The sequence below is a fragment of the Folsomia candida genome, unplaced genomic scaffold, assembly GCF_002217175.1.
Source record: "Folsomia candida strain VU population unplaced genomic scaffold, ASM221717v1 Fcan01_Sc012, whole genome shotgun sequence".
In the NCBI taxonomy this organism is placed as follows: Eukaryota; Metazoa; Arthropoda; class Collembola; order Entomobryomorpha; family Isotomidae; genus Folsomia; species Folsomia candida.
This window is the reverse complement of record NW_019091204.1, coordinates 942749-966360: the sequence shown is the minus strand read 5'-3', so window position 1 is coordinate 966360 and position 23612 is coordinate 942749. Positions and strand designations below refer to the sequence as shown.

At 35.9% G+C, this 23612-nt stretch overlaps 5 protein-coding genes across 7 annotated transcripts; 2 read left to right on the top strand and 3 right to left on the bottom strand.

The window, feature by feature from the left end:
* The first annotated feature begins 406 nt into the window (after window positions 1–406).
* On the top strand, window positions 407–3881 carry LOC110855472 (juvenile hormone acid O-methyltransferase). Its single transcript, XM_035856089.1, has 5 exons — window positions 407–830; window positions 1028–1414; window positions 2247–2379; window positions 2441–2588; window positions 3504–3881. Exons 2-5 carry the CDS (start codon window positions 1056–1058, stop codon window positions 3704–3706), a joined length of 843 nt encoding a protein of 280 aa, XP_035711982.1. The 5' UTR covers window positions 407–830; window positions 1028–1055; the 3' UTR covers window positions 3707–3881.
* An 84-nt stretch (window positions 3882–3965) lies between these two features.
* Window positions 3966–4934, bottom strand: LOC110855405 (endo-1,3(4)-beta-glucanase 1). Its single transcript, XM_022103831.2, has 3 exons — window positions 4751–4934; window positions 4566–4682; window positions 3966–4404 (listed from the first exon to the last, which is right to left on the bottom strand). Exons 1-3 carry the CDS (start codon window positions 4854–4856, stop codon window positions 4157–4159), a joined length of 471 nt encoding a protein of 156 aa, XP_021959523.1. The 5' UTR covers window positions 4857–4934; the 3' UTR covers window positions 3966–4156.
* A 3781-nt stretch (window positions 4935–8715) lies between these two features.
* Window positions 8716–10676, bottom strand: LOC110855471. Its single transcript, XM_022103878.2, has 5 exons — window positions 10259–10676; window positions 10152–10186; window positions 9759–9874; window positions 9151–9198; window positions 8716–8913 (listed from the first exon to the last, which is right to left on the bottom strand). The coding sequence occupies exons 1-5, from the start codon at window positions 10456–10458 to the stop codon at window positions 8716–8718; spliced, it is 597 nt and encodes a 198-aa protein (XP_021959570.2). The 5' UTR covers window positions 10459–10676.
* Window positions 10677–13062: 2386 nt separating this feature from the next.
* LOC110855304 (long-chain fatty acid transport protein 4) lies at window positions 13063–19481 on the top strand. Of its 3 annotated transcripts, XM_035855986.1 has the most exons (12): window positions 13119–13133; window positions 13201–13373; window positions 15523–15673; window positions 15759–15884; window positions 16269–16380; window positions 16692–16924; window positions 16998–17222; window positions 17563–17752; window positions 18078–18285; window positions 18443–18594; window positions 18685–18924; window positions 19016–19481. In XM_035855986.1, the coding sequence occupies exons 2-12, from the start codon at window positions 13216–13218 to the stop codon at window positions 19165–19167; spliced, it is 1947 nt and encodes a 648-aa protein (XP_035711879.1). In that variant the 5' UTR covers window positions 13119–13133; window positions 13201–13215; the 3' UTR covers window positions 19168–19481. The 3 variants fall into 3 exon arrangements, with proteins under 3 accessions (XP_021959420.2, XP_035711879.1, XP_035711881.1); XM_022103728.2 differs by having other exon boundaries at window positions 13063–13373; XM_035855988.1 differs by lacking the exons at window positions 13119–13133; window positions 13201–13373; window positions 15523–15673; window positions 15759–15884 and adding an exon at window positions 15891–16084.
* LOC118437155 lies at window positions 19302–22027 on the bottom strand. Its single transcript, XM_035855989.1, has 2 exons — window positions 21484–22027; window positions 19302–21394 (listed from the first exon to the last, which is right to left on the bottom strand). The coding sequence occupies exons 1-2, from the start codon at window positions 21758–21760 to the stop codon at window positions 19869–19871; spliced, it is 1803 nt and encodes a 600-aa protein (XP_035711882.1). The 5' UTR covers window positions 21761–22027; the 3' UTR covers window positions 19302–19868.
* Window positions 22028–23612: the final 1585 nt, after the last annotated feature.

The following is a 23612-nucleotide window of genomic DNA, read 5'->3' as shown; positions in this document are numbered from 1 at the left end:
TTCGTCATGGACTGACAATGGAGGTCTCCCAACGTATGCTCACAGATTCGGACCAAATTAGCATCAGTCGATCACGAATATAATTAGTATGAAATTTTCAAATGGAACTACCTGGCAATGCTCAAGTTTAGCGGAGATATTTGCGTAAAAAGAGGAGAAAACGCACCCCAAAGGCTGGCAAATTTTTCATTTTCCAAATTTACTGTCAATTTTTTCCTCTTTGGATGCAAATATCTCTTCTAAACCTGCGCATTGGCAGATAGCTCCATTTGCAAATTTCATACTAATCATATTTGTAATCGATTGACACTAGTTTGGTCCAAATCTGTGAGCATACGTAGAGAGACCTCCGTTGTTAGTTATTAACAGGGTACGTGGTAAACCCATGTACAGGTAGGTACAATAAGTAACCGTTGCTATGGTTTGTAATATTTACTGTGTTTGTGCGTGGTTTTCTACATAGATACAATTATCGTATTCAATATATATTTATTCAATTAAGAAAACAAATCTAAGATTCATGGAGTAAATCGCAGACGAATTTTAGATCCGAATTAATTCTAAATTTTTGAAGATGTTAAACTCTGTTTCATTTCTGGTGATATCAGCGGGAACGTCATGTGCCCATTTACTTAACATGGGCACGTGACTTTCCCGTCGATATCACCAGAAATGAAACAGAGTTTATTAGTCCATTTAAAAATATTTTTTTTGCTAATGAACGGAACCCTGCATTGAACAAGGGCAGTTCAATGCCACGGGGCACGTATAAAAGTGGCCGAGTTTTTGTCCAGTGTGTCTCCATTTCCCGAGAGAGTTGAACAAACAAGGTAAATATTACGGTATTTTTTCAATTAAAAGACATTAATTTCGTAACAGGTTTTTTAGCGTGTTATTTAATTGTATAAAATTGTAAACTTTCATAATTTATAATTTACACACATAATAATATATTAAATTGCTCAGAGTTTAAATACATAGATACATAACTATGAAGACATAAAATTGTCTCAATTTTCCCCTACAGCAACTACTTTCCACCGCACACTTTCAAAATGTGGGACCCTGACATGTACGTTAAGGCCATCGTGAACCTTCCAGAATGTCTGGATGCGCTGACCGACCGACTTGACGCGATTCCCTGGAGAGAGGGGGAGGTCGTTCTGGATTACGGGTGTGGCACAGGGCGTGCCACGGTCCCGTTCCTCCTCCCGAAAACGGTTGCTACAAATTCCCGGCTTTTCGGCGTGGACAAATCCTCCGCCATGATAACCACAGCGAACGAGGGGAACAAAAGTGACCACGCGTCGTACGCGGTAGGAAATATTTTAGAGGATGGTGGCTTTCCCCACGAGGGGGTCATATTCGACAAGATCTTCTCCTTTTACTGTTTACATTGGTGCAAGGAGTACAAGTAAGGGGGATTTTAAATTTGCAAATTAAAAAAATTAGATTTGGGAACACACTCTTAAAAATAATGTTACCCTGTTGTAAATTAAAATTTGTTCGGATTCTATATGAATTGAACTATACTAAATCCAGGGTTACATACATACGTTAACCTGATAAAGAGCAAAGTTGACCCTGGATTTATGTGGTATTGTCACCGGTCGAGTGGTCTAACTGGGCTAATGTATGGTGAATAATAAGTAGATGGGAAGTCTCAGTTAGGAAAAGAGTAAGGTATTTATTAGAGTGTAATATTGGAGGCGAGATGATACAGAACTGTGTGTGACTTAACTATATAGACTCGACTGACAACTGATGATGTTGACCTGTGGTGTCAGTCTGAACTGACCTCCCAGACTGCACACGGAGATGCCAGTTGTCACTGGTTTTGTTAAGACGACTCGGGAGAAAGCTACGCTTTCTCCCGACTCTCACAATAAATGTATCTCTCAGATATGAGCCTTACAGTATGGTGTACTTAATTTAGAATTCAGGGTGTGTTAACAGCTCAATATGGTAACACTCAGGGTATTCCGACCCCGGGTTTTACCGTGTTACTTGTTTACTGGGGTTCACTGGGTAAAGTGCATTAGTTTAACAAATTAGAGTATACGTTAAGTTATATTAGGTCACCCCAAACATTGAGCAAAACCAAATAAAACCCAAACCCTGAAACCCCAGTAAAACGCCGGGGTAGTTAGTTTCAAGGTAAAACCCCGGGTTTTTCCGAACCCTGGTAACATTATTTTTATGAGGATTAACAATGAGAAATTTATAATTTGGTTAATGACCCACAGAAAAATTCTGGCCAAGTTTTACTCCATCCTCAAACCGGGCGGGTATATTTGCCTCCTTTACGTAATTGAATGTCCACATTTCTTACTTCTCCAGCAAATTGGCAAACTCCCAAAGTGGGCGGGATATATGAAGGTGAATAAAAAAAACGTTTCTTTTCTTACAATAAATTCACTTTCCTAATTTCAAACTCCAGGAAATACGAGATCATTTCCCAGACTGGATTGAACATTCGCAAGATGCACGGACAGAATTGGAAAAATCCTGTAAAGAAATCGGATACGAAAAATTGGAGAGTCTTGTTCACAAGAGCAACGTGAAACTAACCTTGGACGCTTTCACGGGTAAGAATTTGACTAAAATATGTCATCAATCTGCTCCATTTCAGGTACACGCATGGTATATGTATCTGCAGTCACGCTGGTATGTATTTCTCGGTACAACACCGAAGGTATCAAAGTTCCTGCCGCTTGGTATGAGAATTATAACTGACCGTAAAAATTTGCCGGCGATCCAGTAAAACTTTTATATTATTGAGCTATTACTTATAGCTCAATATACGATTTTAGTACACTCATACATACAAACATGAATTCTGTTTGGTATTATTTTACTACTGGATTTCTACTAGTGTACATGCCCGTACTAAGGAGGGGAGGTTGTGTACTATCAACTCCCGGATCTCGATGCCCTTTGGATATTTTGTAGTGTCCGATGAATGAACAAGAACCCTGAAGTGGTTTGATTCCATGGCCACATTTGCGCCCGCCACACCCACTCAAAGGTGCCCAAAAATCGCTTTCACTCCAGCTTTCACTCATTCAAATCCACGCCAAAAATCCAATTTTACTCGGATTTTCAAATTTCTTTCACCATTATACTCCTGGATAGTTGCTTTCTTATTTCCAACATCCAACTCAACTTTATTGATGATTATTGCATAGGCATAATTTGTTTTGTTGATTACCACAACAATGGTCATTCAGAATTTTAAATTTTAAAAATACTATGAATTTTAAAAAGTTGAGTTTGATGTTGGAAATAAGAAAGCAACTATCTGGGAGTATAATGGTGAAAGAAATTTGAAAATCCGAGTAAAATTGGATTTTTGGCGTGGATTTGAATGAGTGAAAGATCCAGGAGTTGATAGTACACAACCTCCCCTCCTAAGTTACAAACTTTGGCAATATCTAGCTTGTACCATAAATTGAGATTTTATTGCGTAACGTCATTTATTTATATTTTAATGATATCTGTAGACCTCGTCATGTCGCTGAACCCGTATTTGAGCGAGATTCCTTCAGCCTTGTATCCCGAACTGAAGGCAGATTACGCCAAGTTGATCCTTGACAAGGGAGACGTCGTGCAGGATGGATGTCAAGAATTACAGTTTAAGCACGACATGCTATTTGCAATATTTCGAAAACCAGGAAATGAAAATAATGGTTTTGTAAGAAATTAAACCAATTTTTATAGTTTTTGCATGTACATACCATTTTAAGCATGCATCATATCTAAAATGTTATATATTTTCAAGCATGAAAAATAAAAGGTATCTAAATTTTCAAAAATAATTAAACGAATAAAATGTTTTCAATATTAAAAACACAACTCGGTGAATAAACAGTTCCAATTAATGATGCCTGATAAATCGTACCATATTGAACGCATATTCAAGACCTACTCAAAAATTTTTGCAAATTTCCAATTGGGGCGAAGAATTTTTGAAGATTATTTTTTTTAATTACCAGAAATATTCACATTTAAAATATTTTTCGTTAATATTTCCTCATAGAATCACATTCTTTCTTTTACTTCGGTATGCATGTATGTAGAACAAACGCTCACATGCATCCAGGACCAATTATCTGACTTTATTAATAATTTTTACTACCCAGTCATTACGGAATCGTTAACGCCTGGCTGGCGTAACTGTGCAGGAGTACGCTCCCGTAGATGGCGTGCAGATACAAAGCAGGGTTGGCCTTGGAAAAAAGTACGGTCCCATCGGACAATGATCGGATGGTGCGGTTGTGGTTGACGATGGCGTAGTTGATGATGATGTGGTTGACGATGGCGTAGTTGACGACGGCGTAGTTGACGACGGCGTAGTTGACGATGTCATAGTTGACGATGGCGTGGTTGTCGAAGTTGCAGCAACTGCACAAACATAATTTTAATGGAACGAATTCTCTACAATCAAATCGCTTGGGTGTGAGGGAACATTCACAAATTGCGTATTACATATGCATGTTATACAAATACTGACAATAATCAAACTTCCGGGAAATTAAAAATCTTATCTTATATCTTTTTCTCACATGGATTTGGGCCGCAAATATAACCGCAAAAACTCCAGCAGTGACAACGTATCGCGCCGTCCGCTACGTTAGGAATGTTGTACCATGTTCTCCCCGGACAGCCCGGGTTCAGAACCCCTGAAAAATTTCGAAAAACAATATATGAATCATTAACCTTTTTGTGGAATACTTTATGAAAAAACTACATGTTTCTCCCGTCGCAAGTGGCACAATTTTGCTGGCACAATTCGTCTGGCCCCAGACGCCGTGGGTGACGAAGAGGAAAGCCAAACAAGTTAAAAAAGATTTCATACTTGAAATTTGAAACTAGACGATTTTACGTGTTTTTTCTTATCCGTCCTTCTTCCTACAACTTTGCTAGTGCGTGATGAGCTTTATATAGTTGTACAGTAGCAAGTGCAAAAGTTATGTAATAGATTTTTTATAAGATTATGTAGCTAAGAGAGTTTAAAAGAGAGAGAAAGAGTGAAATGCAGCTCGGAATTAATTTGACACAAGTCACGAGCCAAAGTTAGTCACGGTTAGCGGTTGTTTGACTGTCCACAGAATTATGTATGAACGATGTCAGGTTCTACATGCTTATAAAATTTGTAGCATGCCAATTTTAATTTTTTTTAAACCAATTATTTTTAAAAATTCATGTTTATATTTTGTTCTTTATGAATTTTAACCAAAGCCAATAAAAATTAACTTCAAACTATGTACATATGTATGTATACATACATGTAATGAGGGTATTCATGATTCCCTCGTAACCTTACTATTTTGCAATTTATGACTTTATACAGTTACTCAATAATTATTCGTATAGTAAAATAAGTTTACGACTGTTACGAGATTTTGTAAGCATACTTAATTCTGTGACGACTCATGTGGAGATAAACTATAAAAATTATTTAACTGGTAAACCCTGGCTCAGGTTATGCAACATTGTATTAATTATTGATCTAGAAATTTCCGCAAACTAGTATTCAAATTAAATTTGTCTAAGAGATGAAATTTTGATCCGTCTTGTTCACCTCAGTCAATGTTAATCTCATCCACAAGCAACTTTGTTGGTAAATATTGAACTTGGGCTTAATTAATGGCATATACTTATTTTATGCATACATGGAGTAGTTAAATAACTAAGAAGTTCTCCAATTTATTCCACATGACTCTGTCTTGCTTAAATTGTTCAGTAATAACGCACACTTCGTTTATTATAAAAAATTGAGTCAGACTTTGATCACGTACCCGGTTAACTAAATAATTTATTTATCCTCGGCATGGAATATTTGTACATATGAATGTGAACAAGTATGATATCCCTAGTAAAAATTTTAACAAATTTCCTGCATAAAATTGGCCCAATATTCTGCAGAAAATTGGCCCAATTTTCTGCAGAAAAGCTTTATGCATAGAGCTTTCTGAAGAAACCTATGCAGAATTATGCATAATTATGCACATATGGTTCTGCAGGATAATAGCGACACAAATTTTCTGCAGGATTATGTAAAAAAATTATGCATAATACAATATGCATAGGGTTTTTGTCGATTTCTGCAGAATTCGGCAGAGTGATTTCAACCAGGGATATTTGCCACCTTGAACTATCATGGTGGTTGAACTTCTCATTGACACTCTTTGACGGACATTGATTTCCAGAAATTTGTCTCAATATTCCTCCAGTTTAAAGAATAACTTTGGAATACATAGACAAGATACATATTTAGTTTAGTCTCCTTGTAATTCAATTATTCAATTTATGTATGTAAGTCGTATTTATAATAGTATTTAGCATGAGTTCAAAACTTATTTTCATTTTTGATCAAGCGTATGGAAATAAATCGACGTTAAGATGTAGGAATCATAAGCATTACTACTAATTTATTAAATAAATTGGTGTTGTATTTAGGCACAAGTACAATTATCTATGTGATAAAATGCATATTAAGAGTATGTGTGTCTAGAACATTCTATCTAATATATCTACATACAATGGTGTTATATCTATAGTGGTATATGTACCTCTACTAATAATAAATATATTAAGAAGGACCATGTTCATGTTTTAGTCTAGCAAGGAAAAGTACAAAGAAAAGTGAAGAATACAAGAATATTCCTAACATTACTGTAACGAAAGACATCATTGCATTTATCTAGCTTCAGCCAATCGATCCTATGCTACAAATATGTGGCATAAGCATCAGTGCTGTCTATGTACATATGTATAGTACATTATATAAATCCTTATTATGAAGTGTCTTAGACAGAGACTCCGACATAAATATGTTTTTAATCCAAACGTATGAAAAGGCGTAACCTTCGACATTAATATTTAATCCAGACGTAGGAAAAGTATGAGATGAAATCGTTCATATACGTATGTATGTATGTATCTAATTTCCTACGCGGTGGCCAACACGAACACGTTATCTTGTTTACCAATTTTTTTACTAGAAGAGTCATGAATTTATAACGAATTAAAAGTGCGAAAAGGCTTTCTGAAGCCGTAGACGAACAGGTGTACGGAAATTTGGGTATGGAAATTTGGGTCTCAGAAATATGGGTATGGAAATTTGGGTATAAGGAAATATGGGTATCGAAAGTTTCGGTCTGCAGAAATTTTGGTCTCGGAAATATGGGTAGCGGTATATTTGGGTATGCAGAATTTTAGATATGGGAAATTTGGGTATGACAAAAAATACTTTTCAACAATTGCTCTTCGGAAACTGTGGTGGCCCTTAGAAGGACCGTTGGTTGTGCGGTAGCTAATGCAGATACCAAGTCAAAACCATATTCACCTTGAATACATGCCTTTGCATATTTCAATTGTTTCAATTTGAAAGCCACGGTCATGATGTTAGACCTCCAAACTGTCCTGGGCGAAAAATTCCTGTGGGCCTAAAAAAAATCGTACACGGTCGTACGATAGCTCATTTTTTTCGTGACGCCTTGCCGCGTCCAATAAAAAATATTGGAAAGTCGAAAAAAATTATCCATGAAGTTTTATTTTTGGCCTTTCATTTTCAATCTTTTAAAAAATGCTGACCTTTGACCTGTCTGTGATGCTAAAAATCGACGACGCGGAAATTGTCCGTAGATATTTTTGACATTTGTTCCCGAAGTTCGGAAGTTTAGAAATTGTGGGATCATATCGAAATAAAAAATATGTCGTTGCATCTACAATTTTGTTACATACTGTAGCTCATGTAATTAATTTGTAAATAATCGACACTTTTAAGGGCCACCACATTTTTCGAAGAGCAATTGTTGAAAAGTATTTTTTGTCATACCCAAATTTCCCATACCTAAAATTCTGCATACCCAAATATACCGCTACCCATATTTCCGAGACCAAAATTTCTGCAGACCGAAACTTCCGATACCCATATTTCCTTATACCCAAATTTCCATACCCAAATTTCCGAGAACCAAATTTCCATACCCAAATTTCCGGGAATCAGACGAACACATAGTTGACATAATGAAGGTTCATACGCGTTGTCTGGTGTACCTATTTAGAGGAGTATTTAATTACCTGAAAGGCTTTCGTGTGTAAGTACATATTTACTACGATTTGTCTAAACTTAAGTGTTTTTCTTATACTGTTGTTTTTGTTTCTTAACTTTTAAGTCAACTTAATATACTTAAGTGTAAATACTTATTTTGTTTATGAAATGCCTAATGTGTTCGTCTATTTACTTGTTTTTGAAAAAATAGGTAAGATTAAACCCGGGAAAATGAGATTAGGTAAATCAGTGGGGAGAGATAATTCATTTATTATAGAGCTTAAGTAAGACAGAGAACGGTGAAGAGAAAAGTGAACGTACATGTATCAAGAATGCAAAAATATGTAATGTGCGTTTAATTTAACGAGGAGGCATATTGAGACTTAGATTTTGAATGTTGAACACGAATATGATTACCGTTTCGACCTATGACCACCAACCCAGTGACCGTGTGAGTCAGGTCAAGGCCAAAACACTCGCCCGGCGGGAGACGGGCTTATATGCTAGTTTAATAAAAATCCTATACATACTCTAAAAAACTTTGCTCTTGGTCCAACTAAGGTTAGTTCTTCAAATTTAAATCATCAAGCAAGATTTATTGACTTTTCCTCATATTTATCGTATCAGGGATACATAATAACGCGAATTTTTTTTTTCTAGCACCTAACAATAATAGGTTTTTCGTGCACTTTTAGTTTGGCGTAGTCCCCTGAATACTTGAAAATGTGGAGGGTGGTCACATTGCCGGCTTTGTTCTTGACCGATTTGTACGAGCCGTCCGGCTTGCTGACTGACACCGAGTAATGGGCCACTCCCTTCAAGTACGGCATCCAGAGGCTAGCTACTCCGAGTTTCTGGAAAAAGTACAATGCGTGGAATTAAATTTTTTAAATGCCAGTAAGTCACTTTAAGCGTAGTATTATTCAATGAAAAGGTAACATTCACGACATGATTTACTCGAGTTTATTCCAATGTGTCAATGACAAAATTTTATTATGTGGATCATTCTTGGCCCACCCCAAAGCAGAAAGGACCCCAACAATCCCAAATTGAGCATTATGTATGTCCGACATGGTAACCAAGTAACTCACCCAATAGTCCTTGATGGCCTCATTTTCGTAGATATCAAACTCAACGAACTGCAATAAACAAAAATATTATTTAACCTACATGAGACAGTAAATAAGTAAATGGGAATGAAGATTCTTTTATGATATTTTCTGAAATTCGAGGCCGACGTTTCTTATTGTCTTGGGCGAGGCATGTGGGCTAATTAACCACATTTTTTGTGACCTCATACAACCATGTGTAGACTATTTCTACATAAAAACTCTCAAGTTTCGAGCTCAAACTTTTGCAACAAATATCAAGATATGCACAAAAAGTGAGAAAAATAAGATTTTTGAGCATATTTCGATTTTTTCTGCAAGATTTTCTGCAAAATTTTAAAAGCTCTGTTGAACATGCTTAATCGAGCGGAGTATGCGCAAACGCGGCTCGTCTTTCGGCATATGTATGGCGTTCTGCATCTGTGCCACCTCTCGTTGACTATGACTAGGTTAAGGTGGGTACTATGAAAAACTACATAACCACATATGTATTCCCGCTCTCTTCCTGCACAACTTTTAACATTCTGATAAAGTACGATCGATGGGGACGAGTTGTTATTTGAGGCTGTTTTGTAATAGAAAAACCGAACCTCGTCCTCGTACTTGAAGGAGAAAACTTCCGGAAAAGCGGGGTTGTACGAGCCGTCGATTGGTTTCGTCCTTTGGATGCAAGACGTGTGAGATTTGTACGCCTCGATATGTAAATCTGTAGTGAATATTAATGTATTTCACTTAAATAATATGAAATACAAATGTCTGTGGTTGGTAATAATCTGGTAAAGTCACGCAGGTAATGATTTCTCGGTAACAAATTGGGTAATAATATTTTACCTAGTGGGTACTACAAATTCGTTACCATCATGGTTAAACTTATATATGTACCATTACCACACGGTACAACTTATCATTATCACTTTGGTAGAGTCATATGCTTGTGCGTTTCGATAATGTTTATTACCAGATTATTTATTATGTTTAAATACCCGGTTTGCCAAACATGTCCGTGTCTGGGGCGTCGCTGAATAGGAGAGAAAAAATAATATAATTTTTGAAATATTATGTTTTATTAATATTGTTATGTATCTTTTACTGAATTTCAACTCGGAAGTTCATCAAGTTGTCTTTGTTTCCATGAGACAATTCGGCCTGGATGACGAACCAGAGAAAGAAAGAAGTAGTGATGCGCGACATTACGGGAATAAAATTTTTTTCTAGGAGTGATTCAAGTGTAATGAGCCGTGAAGGAAGTTGATTTGGAAAAGAGAGGATGTCGTAAAAATACGGATGCATTGCTTACTAAAACAAAGGGTATGACGGAAAAGAGGTTTCGTAACGTATAATTACTCAGTTTACGACTTGCGAACTTTGGTCCGTCGTAATTTTTAAATAAATTCTTATAGGAATGATAAAGAATATAATGAGGGGATTCATTATGTCTTCGTATCCTTAATATTCGTCGTATCGTAAAATAACTTACGACAGTTATTAATACGAGATATTGTAATCGTCGGAAGATTTTGTTATCTTGTTTACCAATTTTTTACCAGAAAAGTCGCGAATTTAAAAAATAAAATAAATAAAATACCCCTAGGCTTTCTGAAGACGCGGACAAACACGTAGTTGACATAATGAAGTTTATCTGGTGTATGTATGTAGAGAAATAATTAACTGAAAGACTCTTGTGGATACGTATTTACCACGATTTGCTTAATCTTAAGTGTTTTTGTGCTTTTGTTATTTTTTCTTTCTTACATTTAAAGTTCGTTTAATATGCTTAAGTGTGAATAAATATTTTATTTATATAATGCGTGAATTTTTCTGGCATAATAGTTACGATTTGGAAATTCGATTTATATATGCTCGTCTAACAAGGGACACTCACGACCTGTCGTTTGAGTCCAGGGGAGGAATTCAATTGTAATTTGCGCACGGCGTAAGTCTAAATTTTGGTTCAAAATCAGTGCTTACGCTTTGCGCAAATTATAATTGAATTCCTCCCCAGGGTACTAACTATGTTTTTTAAATCTACTAGCACCCCAGATGAAGGATTCATTCATATTTCCGTGTAAAACTCATATTTGGCGTCGTGCCGTGGCGCCAAATTTGAATGTTTTTACTTTTTAAACCCCCATAACTTTTGAAATCCTTGACGGTTTTTCAAAATTTTTGGCAAAAATCATGACAACGAGTTCAGCTTTCTTATCATATGAAATTTTTTCCAAAATTATGGCTTTTAAAAAATTCGCAAAATTTCTTAATTGTCTTAGAAGTGGGGGTTCGTCGAAAAAATGATAAAAATGTTTCAAAAATTAGAAATCTTGTGTTTTTATTTTCTTCTCAAAAATTTCAACTTTTGTGATCATTTTAAGCGTAAAATTTTGAAAATCCGACATAAACTGCAAAAGTTATGGGGATTTAAAATTGGTCGAAAATGCAAATATTTAAGTTTGGCGCCACACCATGGCGCCAAATATGAGGTTAACACGGAAATATGAATGAATCCTTCATCTGAGGTACTAGTAGATTAAAAAAAACATAGTGGGTACCATGGACTCAAACGACAGGTCGTGAGTGTCCCTTGTAAGTATTAACTTGTTTTAACCTATGTATTTTTGCTGTTAGTCGTCTAAAAATTGGGTTAGATTAAAGCGGGGAATATGAGATTGATTCAGTGTGTATAATTAATCAATGCAGCTTAAATAAGTAAGTAAGATAGAGAAAGAAAAAGAGAAAGGTGAACGTATGTACACATGTCAAAAATGTAGAAATATTTAACCTACATACGTTTAATCAGGAGACGTATTGAGACTCGATTTCCTCCGTAATAAATAAATCGAAGTTACATATGTATGTATTAAAGTGTCAACTTTATACTACTATCAAGTATGTGTAAATATGCATAAACACCTATGTACATATTACATAGATATGTGTGCAAATGAGCTTATGTAGTGTTTAACTAATTTTTTTACTTACATCAATTGGTATTTGCCATATCGACACCATAGCATCTGGGAACCGTGAATGAGACTTGTACTCTATTTTATTTGAATGAGATGCTCATAAATTCATATTCTTCAATGTTAAGTACATAACATAATAATATGTCCCCATCCTTTGGAAGGGCTCGATCGATGATTTCCTTGACGTATGTACCCCACGATCTGTAGAAAATCTCATCTTCGCCTCGATTTGTGTATAAGTTTAAGTATGAACTTTGGAATATCATGAGGCGAGTGGAGTATTAAGTTGACCTAAAATTGACCTCTCCTCAGTCCAAATCTCTTCGCTGTCTTGTCTCATTCCTGCATTTATTTCATTTTATCCTTGTCATTGATTGAAGTTAATATGTGGGAGGATAAATTGAATAAACGCATGTAACGAAGTAGTTAAAACAAATATTCGACATAAGTTTCCTATGTATGTACATACATATAATCGCGCACACCAATATTTAACTGGCATGCTGCTTATCGAAATAGGCATACATATGTATGTTCATCTAAGGAAATGGTCAATATTTTGTGGCTGGAATGGTTAATGAAAATTAGCATTTTCATTGTTTAAATGATTCCTTTATCTTCGGTCTTAATTCCGGTGTTTAATTCAATTCAATCGGATTTTTTTTGGATATTTGGAGCCGTAATAGTTTCTAGTGATTTTCTTGAAATTTATTTCTACGAACTTACTGTATGTCTGCAAAAAGCATGGATTGGATAAAAATTTAAAACTTATACTCGAGAATATGTAAAGACAGACAAAACAGTCCCATAAAGCAACTTCAGATGTTGAGCATGTATACATATATTTATAAAGACATATTCCTTCTCAATTCTCTTATAAATTTAGTTACTTAAGTATTTGTTTGGTCAATCTTGTCGTAAATATTGATCACAATTATGGACCAGCTTTTTTTAGTCCAACTCTTTCACTCAGGGTGACATTATTAAATTTTTGCGTGTCTCGTCAGTTAAGTATTTTTTTATTTAAATAATTTTCCGTATCTAATTGAAATAGTTTTTGAAATTAAAGTTAAAACGGTGAAATATGGGAAACGTAATTTCTTGGGTGACTGATTCAGCCGCGATCCCTGCAAATTGGGCAGGGCTAATCATCGCAATTTCGGCTTTGTACATTATTTGGAAACTCGTTAAAAATCGGAGATATCTTTACTGCGTGTGGAAAACATTGCCGCGGGATTTTGGGTACTTGCTTAAAAATATTAACTAGTTTATTTTAACCCGGTGAAACAATTAACACAATGATGCAACAATTTTTGAGTTGAAGAGAGTAACATTTTCCACGTGTTGTGCAGAGGTTAGTTGCATAAAAACTACTTCACATGGAGGAATCTTTGCAACAAATTTGCAGCAAATTATACCCTGTAATTATTGGAAACCAATTAAAAATTAGTGGAAAAAGAGATTGTTTATATAGCCGTATTTTTACATATTTTGACGTTGTTTATATGTAGTTCTTTCAAAATTTCTTAAATTGTTTACACAATTCTCAACATAACAAGTACACTCTTAAAAATTTAGCACTAAAATAAACCCTTACAAACGAATATAAAAAAGTAGCGTCAGAACGATCGAAATATCCTTAAAAATGACAGCATCTGACAAGTATATATTTTTTACCCTTGACCTCGTCCTTAAGGTCATGAGGTCAAAAATATTAACATCCCTATAATCTCGGTCAAATTTCATTTAAAATGACACCCCATTTGAAAATTAAGGTTATATTTATTTTGGACCACATCCCCTGGCGTAGTTGGGTGTTGTCCGATTGACCCAAGTTCCTAACTCGACCTAGAACTAAAAATTAGAAGCACAATGGCGAAAACGGGGTTTGATTATGTTGACCCGTTGTGGAGATATCCTGCTTACGGACAGACAGACGGACGGACAAAACGATGGGTTTCATAAATGCATGTAAATATAATTTATTTTTATGCCTCTATCAAAGTGATACTGACAAGTAATACTAATCGGTAGTAAAGTATTACCATACCATTTGCTTACTTTTTTTTACGGACCGGCTTATTAAGGTTAGCTTCGAAGACGTAGTTGTCTCAAAAAATCATAGAGTAAATTAAACTGTGCGAAATTGACATCCCGCTTTGGACTTTGAGTTACATTACCCGAATTAGCCGAATCATTTTATTATTTAGCACTGGTTATTTTTAGTTTGGCGTCGAAATCATGCGAAATTGAATAATTTGAACGTCAAAATAAAAATAACCGATGCTAAATAATAAAATAATTCGGCTCATTCGGGTAATGTAATCCCGGATCCAGTACGATCCAGTACGTCCTTCAAGTTGGACAAACTCCACACGGCAGAAATCTTCACAGTTCTCCCATACTTTTACATACATAAATACACAGCCATGTTCATAGATTTCAAACTAATTTATCGAGACTTAGAAATCGAATTTCGAAATTCTGCCCAGTGAAGTTATAGACAATAAGCTGATTAATGAGATCCTCTTGAAATTTTTCCATTTCTACAAGCCAATTTTGCTGAGGTACAAATTTAATATAACATGTGGTCTTATGCTTTTTACATACTTTTTGTACCTCAGCTTTCAAAAACCACTGAAATATTGAATCTCTTCTTCGAGTAGGACAACAACAATATTATCTATAATATCAATGGGCAGAATTTTCAAATTCCTTCTGGTAGCTGAGAAATAAATAAAAATGTGCTGATCTTTGGGGTTGTGACGTCATTGTTATGACGTAGGCTGTGACTAATGGAGTCTCACGTTAAGTAGCGTCAGCTACTTATTGTGATCGTTTTGTCCGTCCGTCCGTAAACAGGATATCCCCAGAACGAGTCAACATAATCAAACCCTGTTTTCGCCATTGTGCTTCTAATTTTTAGTTTTCAGTCGAGTTCGAAAATGGGGTCAATCGGACCACACCCCACCGCACCAGGGGGTGTGGTCCAAATTAAATTTAACTTTAAGTTTCATACGGGGTCTCATTTTAAAGGAAATTTCACCACGAATTCAATGGCGTCAAAATGTTTGACCTTTTGACCGTGGCGACGATGTCAAAGGTCAAAAGATACATAATTGTCATATGGGGTGTCATTTTAAAGGAAATTTGACCGAAATTTTGAAGACGCTGATATTTTTGACCTCATGACCTTGAGGACAAGGTCACAAATAAATAATTGTCGGATACGGTGACACTTTAAAGGAAATTTCGATCGTTCTGACGCTACTTTTTTATATTCGTTTGCAAGGGTTTATTTTTAACTCCAAACTGTAGCAAACTTTAACACCGAGAAACCAAAACCAGCCTGAGTGAAAGATTTCTAATTATAATTTTCTATTTCTTGTAGCGCTTTGCCCCAGCTAATCAAAGTGAAGCGGGACCTGCGCCATTTTCAGGGGAAGAATTCCACCGTTTTTACCGCTTTCGACACCATCGTGAAACAAGATCCGAGCAAAACTGTGCTTTATTTTGAAGATTTCCAAATGACGGCGGAACAAGTACATACATAATTTAACTGAATTGTATAAAGCTTCCTTTTTGGGGGACAGGAACTTATTACGAAGGTTTTTTCCCTAATTTCAGGTGCAGCAGTTGAGCCACCGAGTCGCCAACTATTTCTTATCCCAAGGCTACAAGAAGGGCGACGTTGTTGGTATCTTCATGGAAAACTGTGCTGAATTCGTTCCCCTGTGGGTGGGCCTTAATCGGGTAAAAATATGTGTATTAATTATTATTGTGCTATATGCAAAATCGATTTGGCGAAAATTTGCTATCCTTCCTTAAAAAGAGAATTGTTCAAATTTACTTATTTATCGCAAGATGCTTTAGATACAATTTGTTACCAAACATGTGCGAATAATTTGCATGATGCTTCAATCGTGACCGCGGAAGAGTGGGAACCCCCACGGGTAATTAATGTGTAATATGTGCATGTAAATCTCTCCCTGTATGTTAATGCCCCCAGATGTCCCCACGATTTCCGAGAAAATGCGAAAATTTTCGCAATATAGATTCTCGTTATACAATTTGGTGACCAATTTACTTTCCAAGGAGTGGTAATTTTTATGTATGAAATTTTAACGAATTGTGCAGGTTGGAATTATCGCCGCCTTGATAAATTACAACCTTCGTCTCACCCCATTGAAGCATTGTATTGAAGCCGTCCACTGCAAAGCGGTCATTTTCAGTCCAAGTTTAAGTCATGGTATGTAAAAAATTTCGCAATTAAACAATTCTTCGTAACGTTTTGACTTGACCTGACATTTATGTACTTATTGGTAAAATCGCTCATTATTTGTTGAATGATGTTCGTCAGTATGCAAAGTTTACAGGTTTTGATCCGATTTTTGAAAACCTGTAATTTTTTAAAGCATTTTTTTTACTGATTTCAAAACAGCGTAAAATATTTTAATTAAATTCATTCGGGTGAATTAAATATTTATAAAAATTGTGTTAAAATTAAGTAAATACGTTATGCCGTTAAGAAAATGTACCATGTTTCCGCATTTCTAACAGCTTTAAAGGAGCTCATGGAAACGACCGGCGCTTTGGCGGGAGAACCGAAACTGTTCTGTTTTAATGAAACCTCCTCCCGCTCCTCGACTATCCAACCCGCCCTCCATTTTGCCGAACGGTTAGACCAACTCGTCTCAAGTTCCCCGTCATGCCCGCCCCTCGTCACGGAATCGATCGGTTTCGGGGACGTTGCCCTCTTTATCTTCACCTCAGGCACGACAGGACTTCCGAAGGTATTCTAAAGGTCAAGGGTTAAGGGTTTTATGCAAATTATTTATTAACCTGGTTATATTTACATATTTAAAGGCGGCATCGATCAAACACTCCCGCTGTTTTCTGTTCGCCACGGGATGCTTCCATGGGACCCGGTTGATGCGAAGTGACAGAATTTATACATCCCTCCCTCTGTATCATGGGTCCGGAACGTTGGCGGGAAGTGTGCTCATGCTAATTTACGGACCTGCGCAGGTCATCAGAGGGAAATTTTCGGCCTCAGGGTTTTGGAGAGATTGTGTCAAGTATAAAGCTACGGTGAGTGATAGATAAACCGGTTTTAAAGTTTTACCGTATCGGTAGCAAATTTTTATGGGCCGGTATAATTTTAATACGGAGACAATACCTTCGTGGCTTCATAAATATACCAGGTTTTCAACCATACCTTAAATCGTTCTTGAATGAAGCAAATTTATTATTTCAAAAAGTGGTTATCGTTCAGGTCAAAACTTTTATTATGACTTTTATGAAATTTTTTGTCCCAAAATTTTGAAAAATTGTGCTCACTGTGTAAAAATAATTGAAATTCGTGATGATCTATGTACCTTGTAACCCTGTTTCTTGTTCATGAAATCTAAATTAATCTCACATTTCTTAGGCGGCGCAGTACATCGGTGAAACGTGCCGCTACATGCTCGCCCAGCCAGCCACACCCCTCGATAAGTACCACACGGTTCGCGTCATGTATGGAAACGGGTTACGGGGAGAAATTTGGGGCGATTTTGTGGAACGATTCGGCGTCAAAATTCAGGAATTTTATGGCTCCACGGAAGGAAATTGCGGAATGGGTATGTTCATGGCTTTTGAAGCTTTAAGATAACATAAATCAAAAAATTGACAGTCGTTGGTAACCTTGTAAAATTTCGGAAGCATTTTAAACTTTTACAAAATTTTACAAATACATGAATTTGTAAGTTTGGTAAGTAAATTGTTTTACAAAATGCGAAGATTTTGCAAAGTTACCGATGACTGAATGAATTGGGTCATTGTATTTACGTTAGTTTGCAAAGTACCCGATTTGTGAATTTATTTAGCATGTATATGCAAATTTTGTAACCTTGAAAAAGGATTTCAATATGCATTAGCGTGCTCATCTAATTTTTTATATTTCAGCAAACATGGACCACACCATCGGAGCGGTCGGTTTCACTCCGATCTACCTGCCGAACTTGCTACCCATCCGTTTAATCCAGGTCAACGAGGAGACCGGTGAACCTATCAGAAACCCGAAAACCGGATTTATTCTTACGTGTGACACAAACCAGGTGGGCGAAGTGGTCGGAAGAATCATTAAGAAAGATCCACTCGCGGATTTCGAGGGGTGAGTAACAATCAAAAAATATGTAGTACACTCTAAATAAAATTGTGCAAAATTTAGTCAAAGTTAAATATAAAATTTTACACCATTGCTTTGTCATTTTTTATTCTGCACAAATTTAGTTTGACTAGTTCATGTATGCAAATCTATGCAAATGCAGGTATGCCGACAAGAGTTCGACACAAGGAAAAATTTTACTCAACGCATTTCGAAATGGCGACGCCTGGTTTCGCTCAGGCGATATGATGGTCAGAAATGAAATGGGATATTTCTACTTTCGTGACAGAAAAGGGGACACGTTCAGATGGAAAGGTAAAATGAAATTTCCCGCCAAATTTGAAAATCCAAACTTGTCCCGGTAAATCGGGCGCCAATTTTAAATAAAAATTGCATACGATTCAGGTGAGAACTGTTCTACCACCGAGGTTGAAAGCATCATCAGTACTGTTACCGGATTAAAGGGGGCTGTCGTCTTTGGCGTTGAAATTCCCGGGGCGGATGGTCGTGCCGGAATGGCGGCCATATCCGATCCTGACAATTCTCTGAATTTGGAAAAATTAGCGGACGGGGTAATAAAATCTTTGCCAAGTTACGCGAGACCTCTTTTTGTACGAATTATCAGAACCGAGTTGGACATGACAGGTGGAGACATGCATAATTTTATTTATTTATCAAATTTTGAAATTTAATTAAATAATTTTAAGTACTAATTAATTAATGATTTTTTATTAAGGAACGTACAAGCTAAAGAAGAATGAGTATCAAAAATCAGGTTTTGACATCCACCTTTTTCAAGATCCGGTATATTTTTTTAATGGAAAGTGTTACACCATTTTGGACGAGGACTTGTACGAAAACATAATTTCTCAAAAAGTCAGAGTGTAAGGAAGAAGTTTATTTTGCTTGAGAGGTATCCTATGTATGTACATACAAAAATACAAAAGTTGTGTAAAAATTGCGAAAAATTGTAGATGCGAATTGTGTATGTAGCTAATTTTTCAAATTGTGAGCATCTGTAGATTCTAAAAATCTTTGCAGTACATATCTTGTTAGATAAATATTCCCTTTTACATTCATACATAATTCCAAATATTTATTTTCTAAGTGCGGCATGTATAAAGTATCATCCTATGTATGCACATTTGTGGGCAGTAAATGTATTCATAAATACATATGTATACATATATGGGTCATTTAATCAAAGATTTTGTTTGTAATGCACAATTTTTATTGCCAGTAGTTAAACTCATAATTAATTAATAAATACTTATATATTTAGTAAAAAAAATGTTTTTTTGGACGAAACAAAATAAAAATCATCTTTAACAACTTAATAAATTAATAATCAAATTAATTATTATTGTTTGCTTCACTGTCAAAAATTAACGGGTGGTATTTAATGGCTGCCTTATTTGACTGAAACCAGGCCTTATTAAATATGCCTTACGATTGACTGAATGTTTGCCTTAAACGTTGAAAAAAAATAGAAATCGACTGAAAAAAGTGCCTTAATTTCCCGATATTAAAATTTGTTTATTTACATGATCTTTGAACCCAGATCACACATGTAATTAAAAAATATATAATTATTCAACGATAAGAGCTTGTTTACATTGTTTGGGGCGACCTGGGCGTCGTTTTATACCAATTGGAACATTTTTGCAGGCGTCAGAAATATTAAAATCTTTGCGGTTGGCAGCGAGCCCAATTAAGTGTTTACAAATATGCTGTTTTTTAAACATGGGACAATTACAACGGGATTGCATCCAATTTATAATATCATACTCTATCACCCAAAGCTTTTCTTTCGTCTTCCGGTATGTTTCGAACTTTCTCCACGACTTTTTCTCTGTAAGCTGAATGTAGTTGGCTATGTCCTTTTCATCTAGTGACCTTGTTCCTTTGGCTGGTACGAAAAACTTGATTATGGTATCGTTAATCTTTTTTTGTCTCGTTGATGGACGAGAGGTATCTTTAAACCAATTGTAGGCATCGGTCATGGCCGCAATTGTTATAACTGGTTCGAGTCTAAATCGTTTGTAATCCGGTAGCTGAGGGTCTCTCTCACTGGACCAACCAGATAGAAGCTTGGAGATACAGTTGACGAATTCTCCAAGAGGTAGCCTCTTCCGAAGTGTTCCCTGACGTTTGATGAGTCCATTTATTGACTCGAGTCCATTATTAGTGGAAGGGAACCCTGGGGCAGTTCCTTCATACCAGCCGCACCTTTGGTCAATATATTCTCCAATAAAGTAGCCAACGAAGTTTTTGACGGCATCAACTCCGGACCATTTCTGCCTAAACAAATGTACAGCCGCATCGAAATCAAGTTTATCTTCTGCTAACTGAAGTAAATCTATGTCAGACTTTAATTCACGCCTGGTTTCCGGACATTCTATTTGTTTTAATCGATCCTTGATCTTTGCACTCACGTGGTACCAACAATACACTCGAACGAAGTTGCTCCCAAAAACTGATTCGAAGCCGTTTGTGATTGCTTCTGCTGAATCAGCAATTAATACTTTTGGCTCATATTTAGTGCCACATGAACTCGCTAAAATCCTAAAAATGTTGCCATAATCTTGCTCTGTTTCGCCGGTTGATACAGCAATGCTAATTGGGTGGAAATTTCTATTTTTGTCCAACGTCCCAAGAACAAGGACTGGAAAATTTTCCAATACCAATTTGTAGGTCCCATCAGCATGTAAGCAATCTCCAAATGTGAGAACTTGCATCAATCTTGGCGTAGATAGCATGAAGTGGAATGTTTTCTTTTCAAAGTCAATGATCTTTCCTACCAAAATTGTTTGATCTTGGCTAGTAGGTTCTGTTAGGAGTGCAGATAGTTGTTTTTCAAGGTCCCCTAATGATACAATTCGTGGGGCCTCAATTGATTTTAGGTAGGCTTTGGCATTTGAAATTTGCTTTCGATTTGGTATTGGAAGACCGGAATCACGAATACTTGCTTGGATTTGAGAGGGACCTGAGATGCCATTTTTAAGCAATTCGACCATTAATTGTCGCGTTGGACCTTGAACTCCGCTTGTTTTATTTTTCTGTAGGTGGTCATGAGCAGTGTTGGTCTGATAACGAATTACGTCTTGTCCGTCTTCTATACATATATCATACAATATTGAGAGTAAAAGTAGAATATATAATTTACGATTACATTAGGTCATTGACTGCCAATGATTTACATACCAGCGAGAAGCAGATATAGCTTAGCAGAACACTTGCTGGATACTTTGCACTTATAAAAATGCTTCATGCCACATTCGGTTTGATTGGCAGATTTGAAACGAAACTCTCCTTCGGCCTTCAGAATTTCCTCCGCAATTGTTAAGTTTTCATAAATTGCACCCTTAAAGTAGTCTAAGAAGTTTCTTTTGAATTTGGCCTTCTTTCTTGGTGGTAAATTGTCTTCGTCTGATGACTCCGTATCAGAAATATTGAGAATTGTGGTTTCAAACTCGGTCATTGTAAAGTTTGTTTAGAAAACTACAGATAAATGTACTTTCTACTACAGAGTGGAGAGCTGGAGTGAACAAAAGTTGATCATTATGAGGGGCGTATTTGAGGATATTAATTAGGAAAATAAGGCCGTTTTCAGATATGTAAGGCTACACAATTTAATGTTTAAGGCAAACATTCAGTCCATCGTAAGGCATATTTAATAAGGCACTGTTTCAGTCATATAAGGCAGACATTAATATTTACCCAAAATTAACAACTTCAATCAGTGAAATTAATTAACCAATCAATTATTCAATATTTTTTTTAAGTTTCTATTACAACAGTATAGATTTTAAGTTACTATTTAAAAAAATTTAGAAAAAAATGCATATATATATATTCTTTAAAATGCATGGAAATACGTATTGTCTATGTAAATACATACATACATAGCCAATATCGAATTAATTTCTATTAAATTAAACTCGAATTATATAAACAATAACTTATTTAAATCTATGCAGCTGAACAATATAAATTTTTTAGTTAATTATAATTCTTAAACAAGGGAACTCGAGACAAAACATGGGTCTTACGCTGGATATTTGTGAAGTGAGAATAAAAATATTGAAATGATGTGTGTTGAATAAACATATGTCAATTTGTTTAATGAAACAAATTATAAATGCTGTAGACATTAAGCTGGAGGTAACAGTTTTCCCTACTTCAATATAATCTAATCTAATCCAATGTCCTTTCGGTTGAGACCGAAATTCGGTGTGGGAGAGAATTGAAAAGAAACTTGGGTAAGAAGTAAGTGTAGAAAATAAGTCCAGGAATGACAACAAAAATCTATTGATTTTGGGCTAAGGTTGCATATTCTACAGACCAACCTATGTATCTGTAATGAAGCTTTAGGGGTTGGGTTGTAGGAACTGTGTGACAGAAGTTGCGAATTTTGCAAAATATGCAGGAAATTCATTTGTAGAACTTTCATTAATTGGACACTTCAGGATTTACATTACAATTTGTTCTCACTACATGGAAAGCAATATATACCACTACCTGTTCAGAAGAACGTAGACGATGAGTGCAAATACTACTCTTACTGCAAGAACCTCGAGCAGAAAGAGTTTATTAACCGAATTTATGAACCAAGTTTGCCGATGATCCTGTGTGACAATTGCTCGGAATGGTATCACCCAGCCTGCGTGGATATCCAGGTGTCAAGATTCAAAGCAAAACGAGCACGGAAGTGCCCCAAGTGTAGCTCGAGGGGCCACGGACTTAGGTCTACTAAGTGGAATGAGGTGAATCATTTTTTATCCCAAAGATTTTTATAACTGTAGCGGTGGAGAATAGTGGTACTAATACCAATTTAAATATCATAAATTGGTAACAATCATTTTGTATGCACAGACAATGAAAAGGAACATTTAATTTAACATGTTACAGGTACAGGCTTCATTTAATGACTACCTGAATCCAAGCAAGTCATTAAACATAACCTGCGAATCATCGGTGTTTTCAGGTAGGCCATGTATATATTGCAAGAATATCACATATTTTTACAACCACGTGTTACTCAGAAAATGAAAGAACTCGGTGGACATCAACTCCTAAAAAAAAGAATATAACTTTCTCTCTCCTCTAATTTCTAGTATTCATCGGGGAAATACTTGTGAAGATGACGAGGATGAACGGTTTAAGTCCAAAATATGCAATTTAAAATTGAAATATGTAAATATTAAATATGTGATTTTATGTGTATATAGTTTTCCTAGGTTTCGTGCACTCGAACTCATTTAACCTTTACACATTTTATTTATGCCGCTCTCATAAAAAATTCTAATCCCCCCATCCTAATCAAACCTTTC

What these genes read in the sequence shown, in the direction of transcription:
- LOC110855304 (XM_022103728.2), top strand. Translation starts at nt 13,216, where the DNA reads ATGGGAAACGTAATTTCTTGGGTGACTGATTCAGCCGCGATCCCTGCA. An exon ending in CAGTCCAAGTTTAAGTCATG is followed by an intron (nt 16,381 to 16,691) that starts GTATGTAAAAAA and finishes CATTTCTAACAG; the next exon opens with CTTTAAAGGAGCTCATGGAA. An exon ending in GCACGACAGGACTTCCGAAG is followed by an intron (nt 16,925 to 16,997) that starts GTATTCTAAAGG and finishes ACATATTTAAAG; the next exon opens with GCGGCATCGATCAAACACTC.
- LOC110855405 (XM_022103831.2), bottom strand. Translation starts at nt 4,856, where the DNA reads ATGAAATCTTTTTTAACTTGTTTGGCTTTCCTCTTCGTCACCCACGGC. An exon ending in ACTTGCGACGGGAGAAACAT is followed by an intron (nt 4,683 to 4,750) that starts GTAGTTTTTTCA and finishes GAAATTTTTCAG; the next exon opens with GGGTTCTGAACCCGGGCTGT. An exon ending in TATTTGCGGCCCAAATCCAT is followed by an intron (nt 4,405 to 4,565) that starts GTGAGAAAAAGA and finishes ATGTTTGTGCAG; the next exon opens with TTGCTGCAACTTCGACAACC.
- LOC110855471 (XM_022103878.2), bottom strand. Translation starts at nt 10,458, where the DNA reads ATGCATCCGTATTTTTACGACATCCTCTCTTTTCCAAATCAACTTCCT. An exon ending in GGACATGTTTGGCAAACCGG is followed by an intron (nt 9,875 to 10,151) that starts GTATTTAAACAT and finishes TATTCACTACAG; the next exon opens with ATTTACATATCGAGGCGTAC. An exon ending in AGGCCATCAAGGACTATTGG is followed by an intron (nt 8,914 to 9,150) that starts GTGAGTTACTTG and finishes TACTTTTTCCAG; the next exon opens with AAACTCGGAGTAGCTAGCCT.
- LOC118437155 (XM_035855989.1), bottom strand. Translation starts at nt 21,760, where the DNA reads ATGACCGAGTTTGAAACCACAATTCTCAATATTTCTGATACGGAGTCA. An exon ending in GCTATATCTGCTTCTCGCTG is followed by an intron (nt 21,395 to 21,483) that starts GTATGTAAATCA and finishes ATATATGTATAG; the next exon opens with AAGACGGACAAGACGTAATT.
- LOC110855472 (XM_035856089.1), top strand. Translation starts at nt 1,056, where the DNA reads ATGTGGGACCCTGACATGTACGTTAAGGCCATCGTGAACCTTCCAGAA. An exon ending in AGTGGGCGGGATATATGAAG is followed by an intron (nt 2,380 to 2,440) that starts GTGAATAAAAAA and finishes TTCAAACTCCAG; the next exon opens with GAAATACGAGATCATTTCCC. An exon ending in AACCTTGGACGCTTTCACGG is followed by an intron (nt 2,589 to 3,503) that starts GTAAGAATTTGA and finishes TGATATCTGTAG; the next exon opens with ACCTCGTCATGTCGCTGAAC.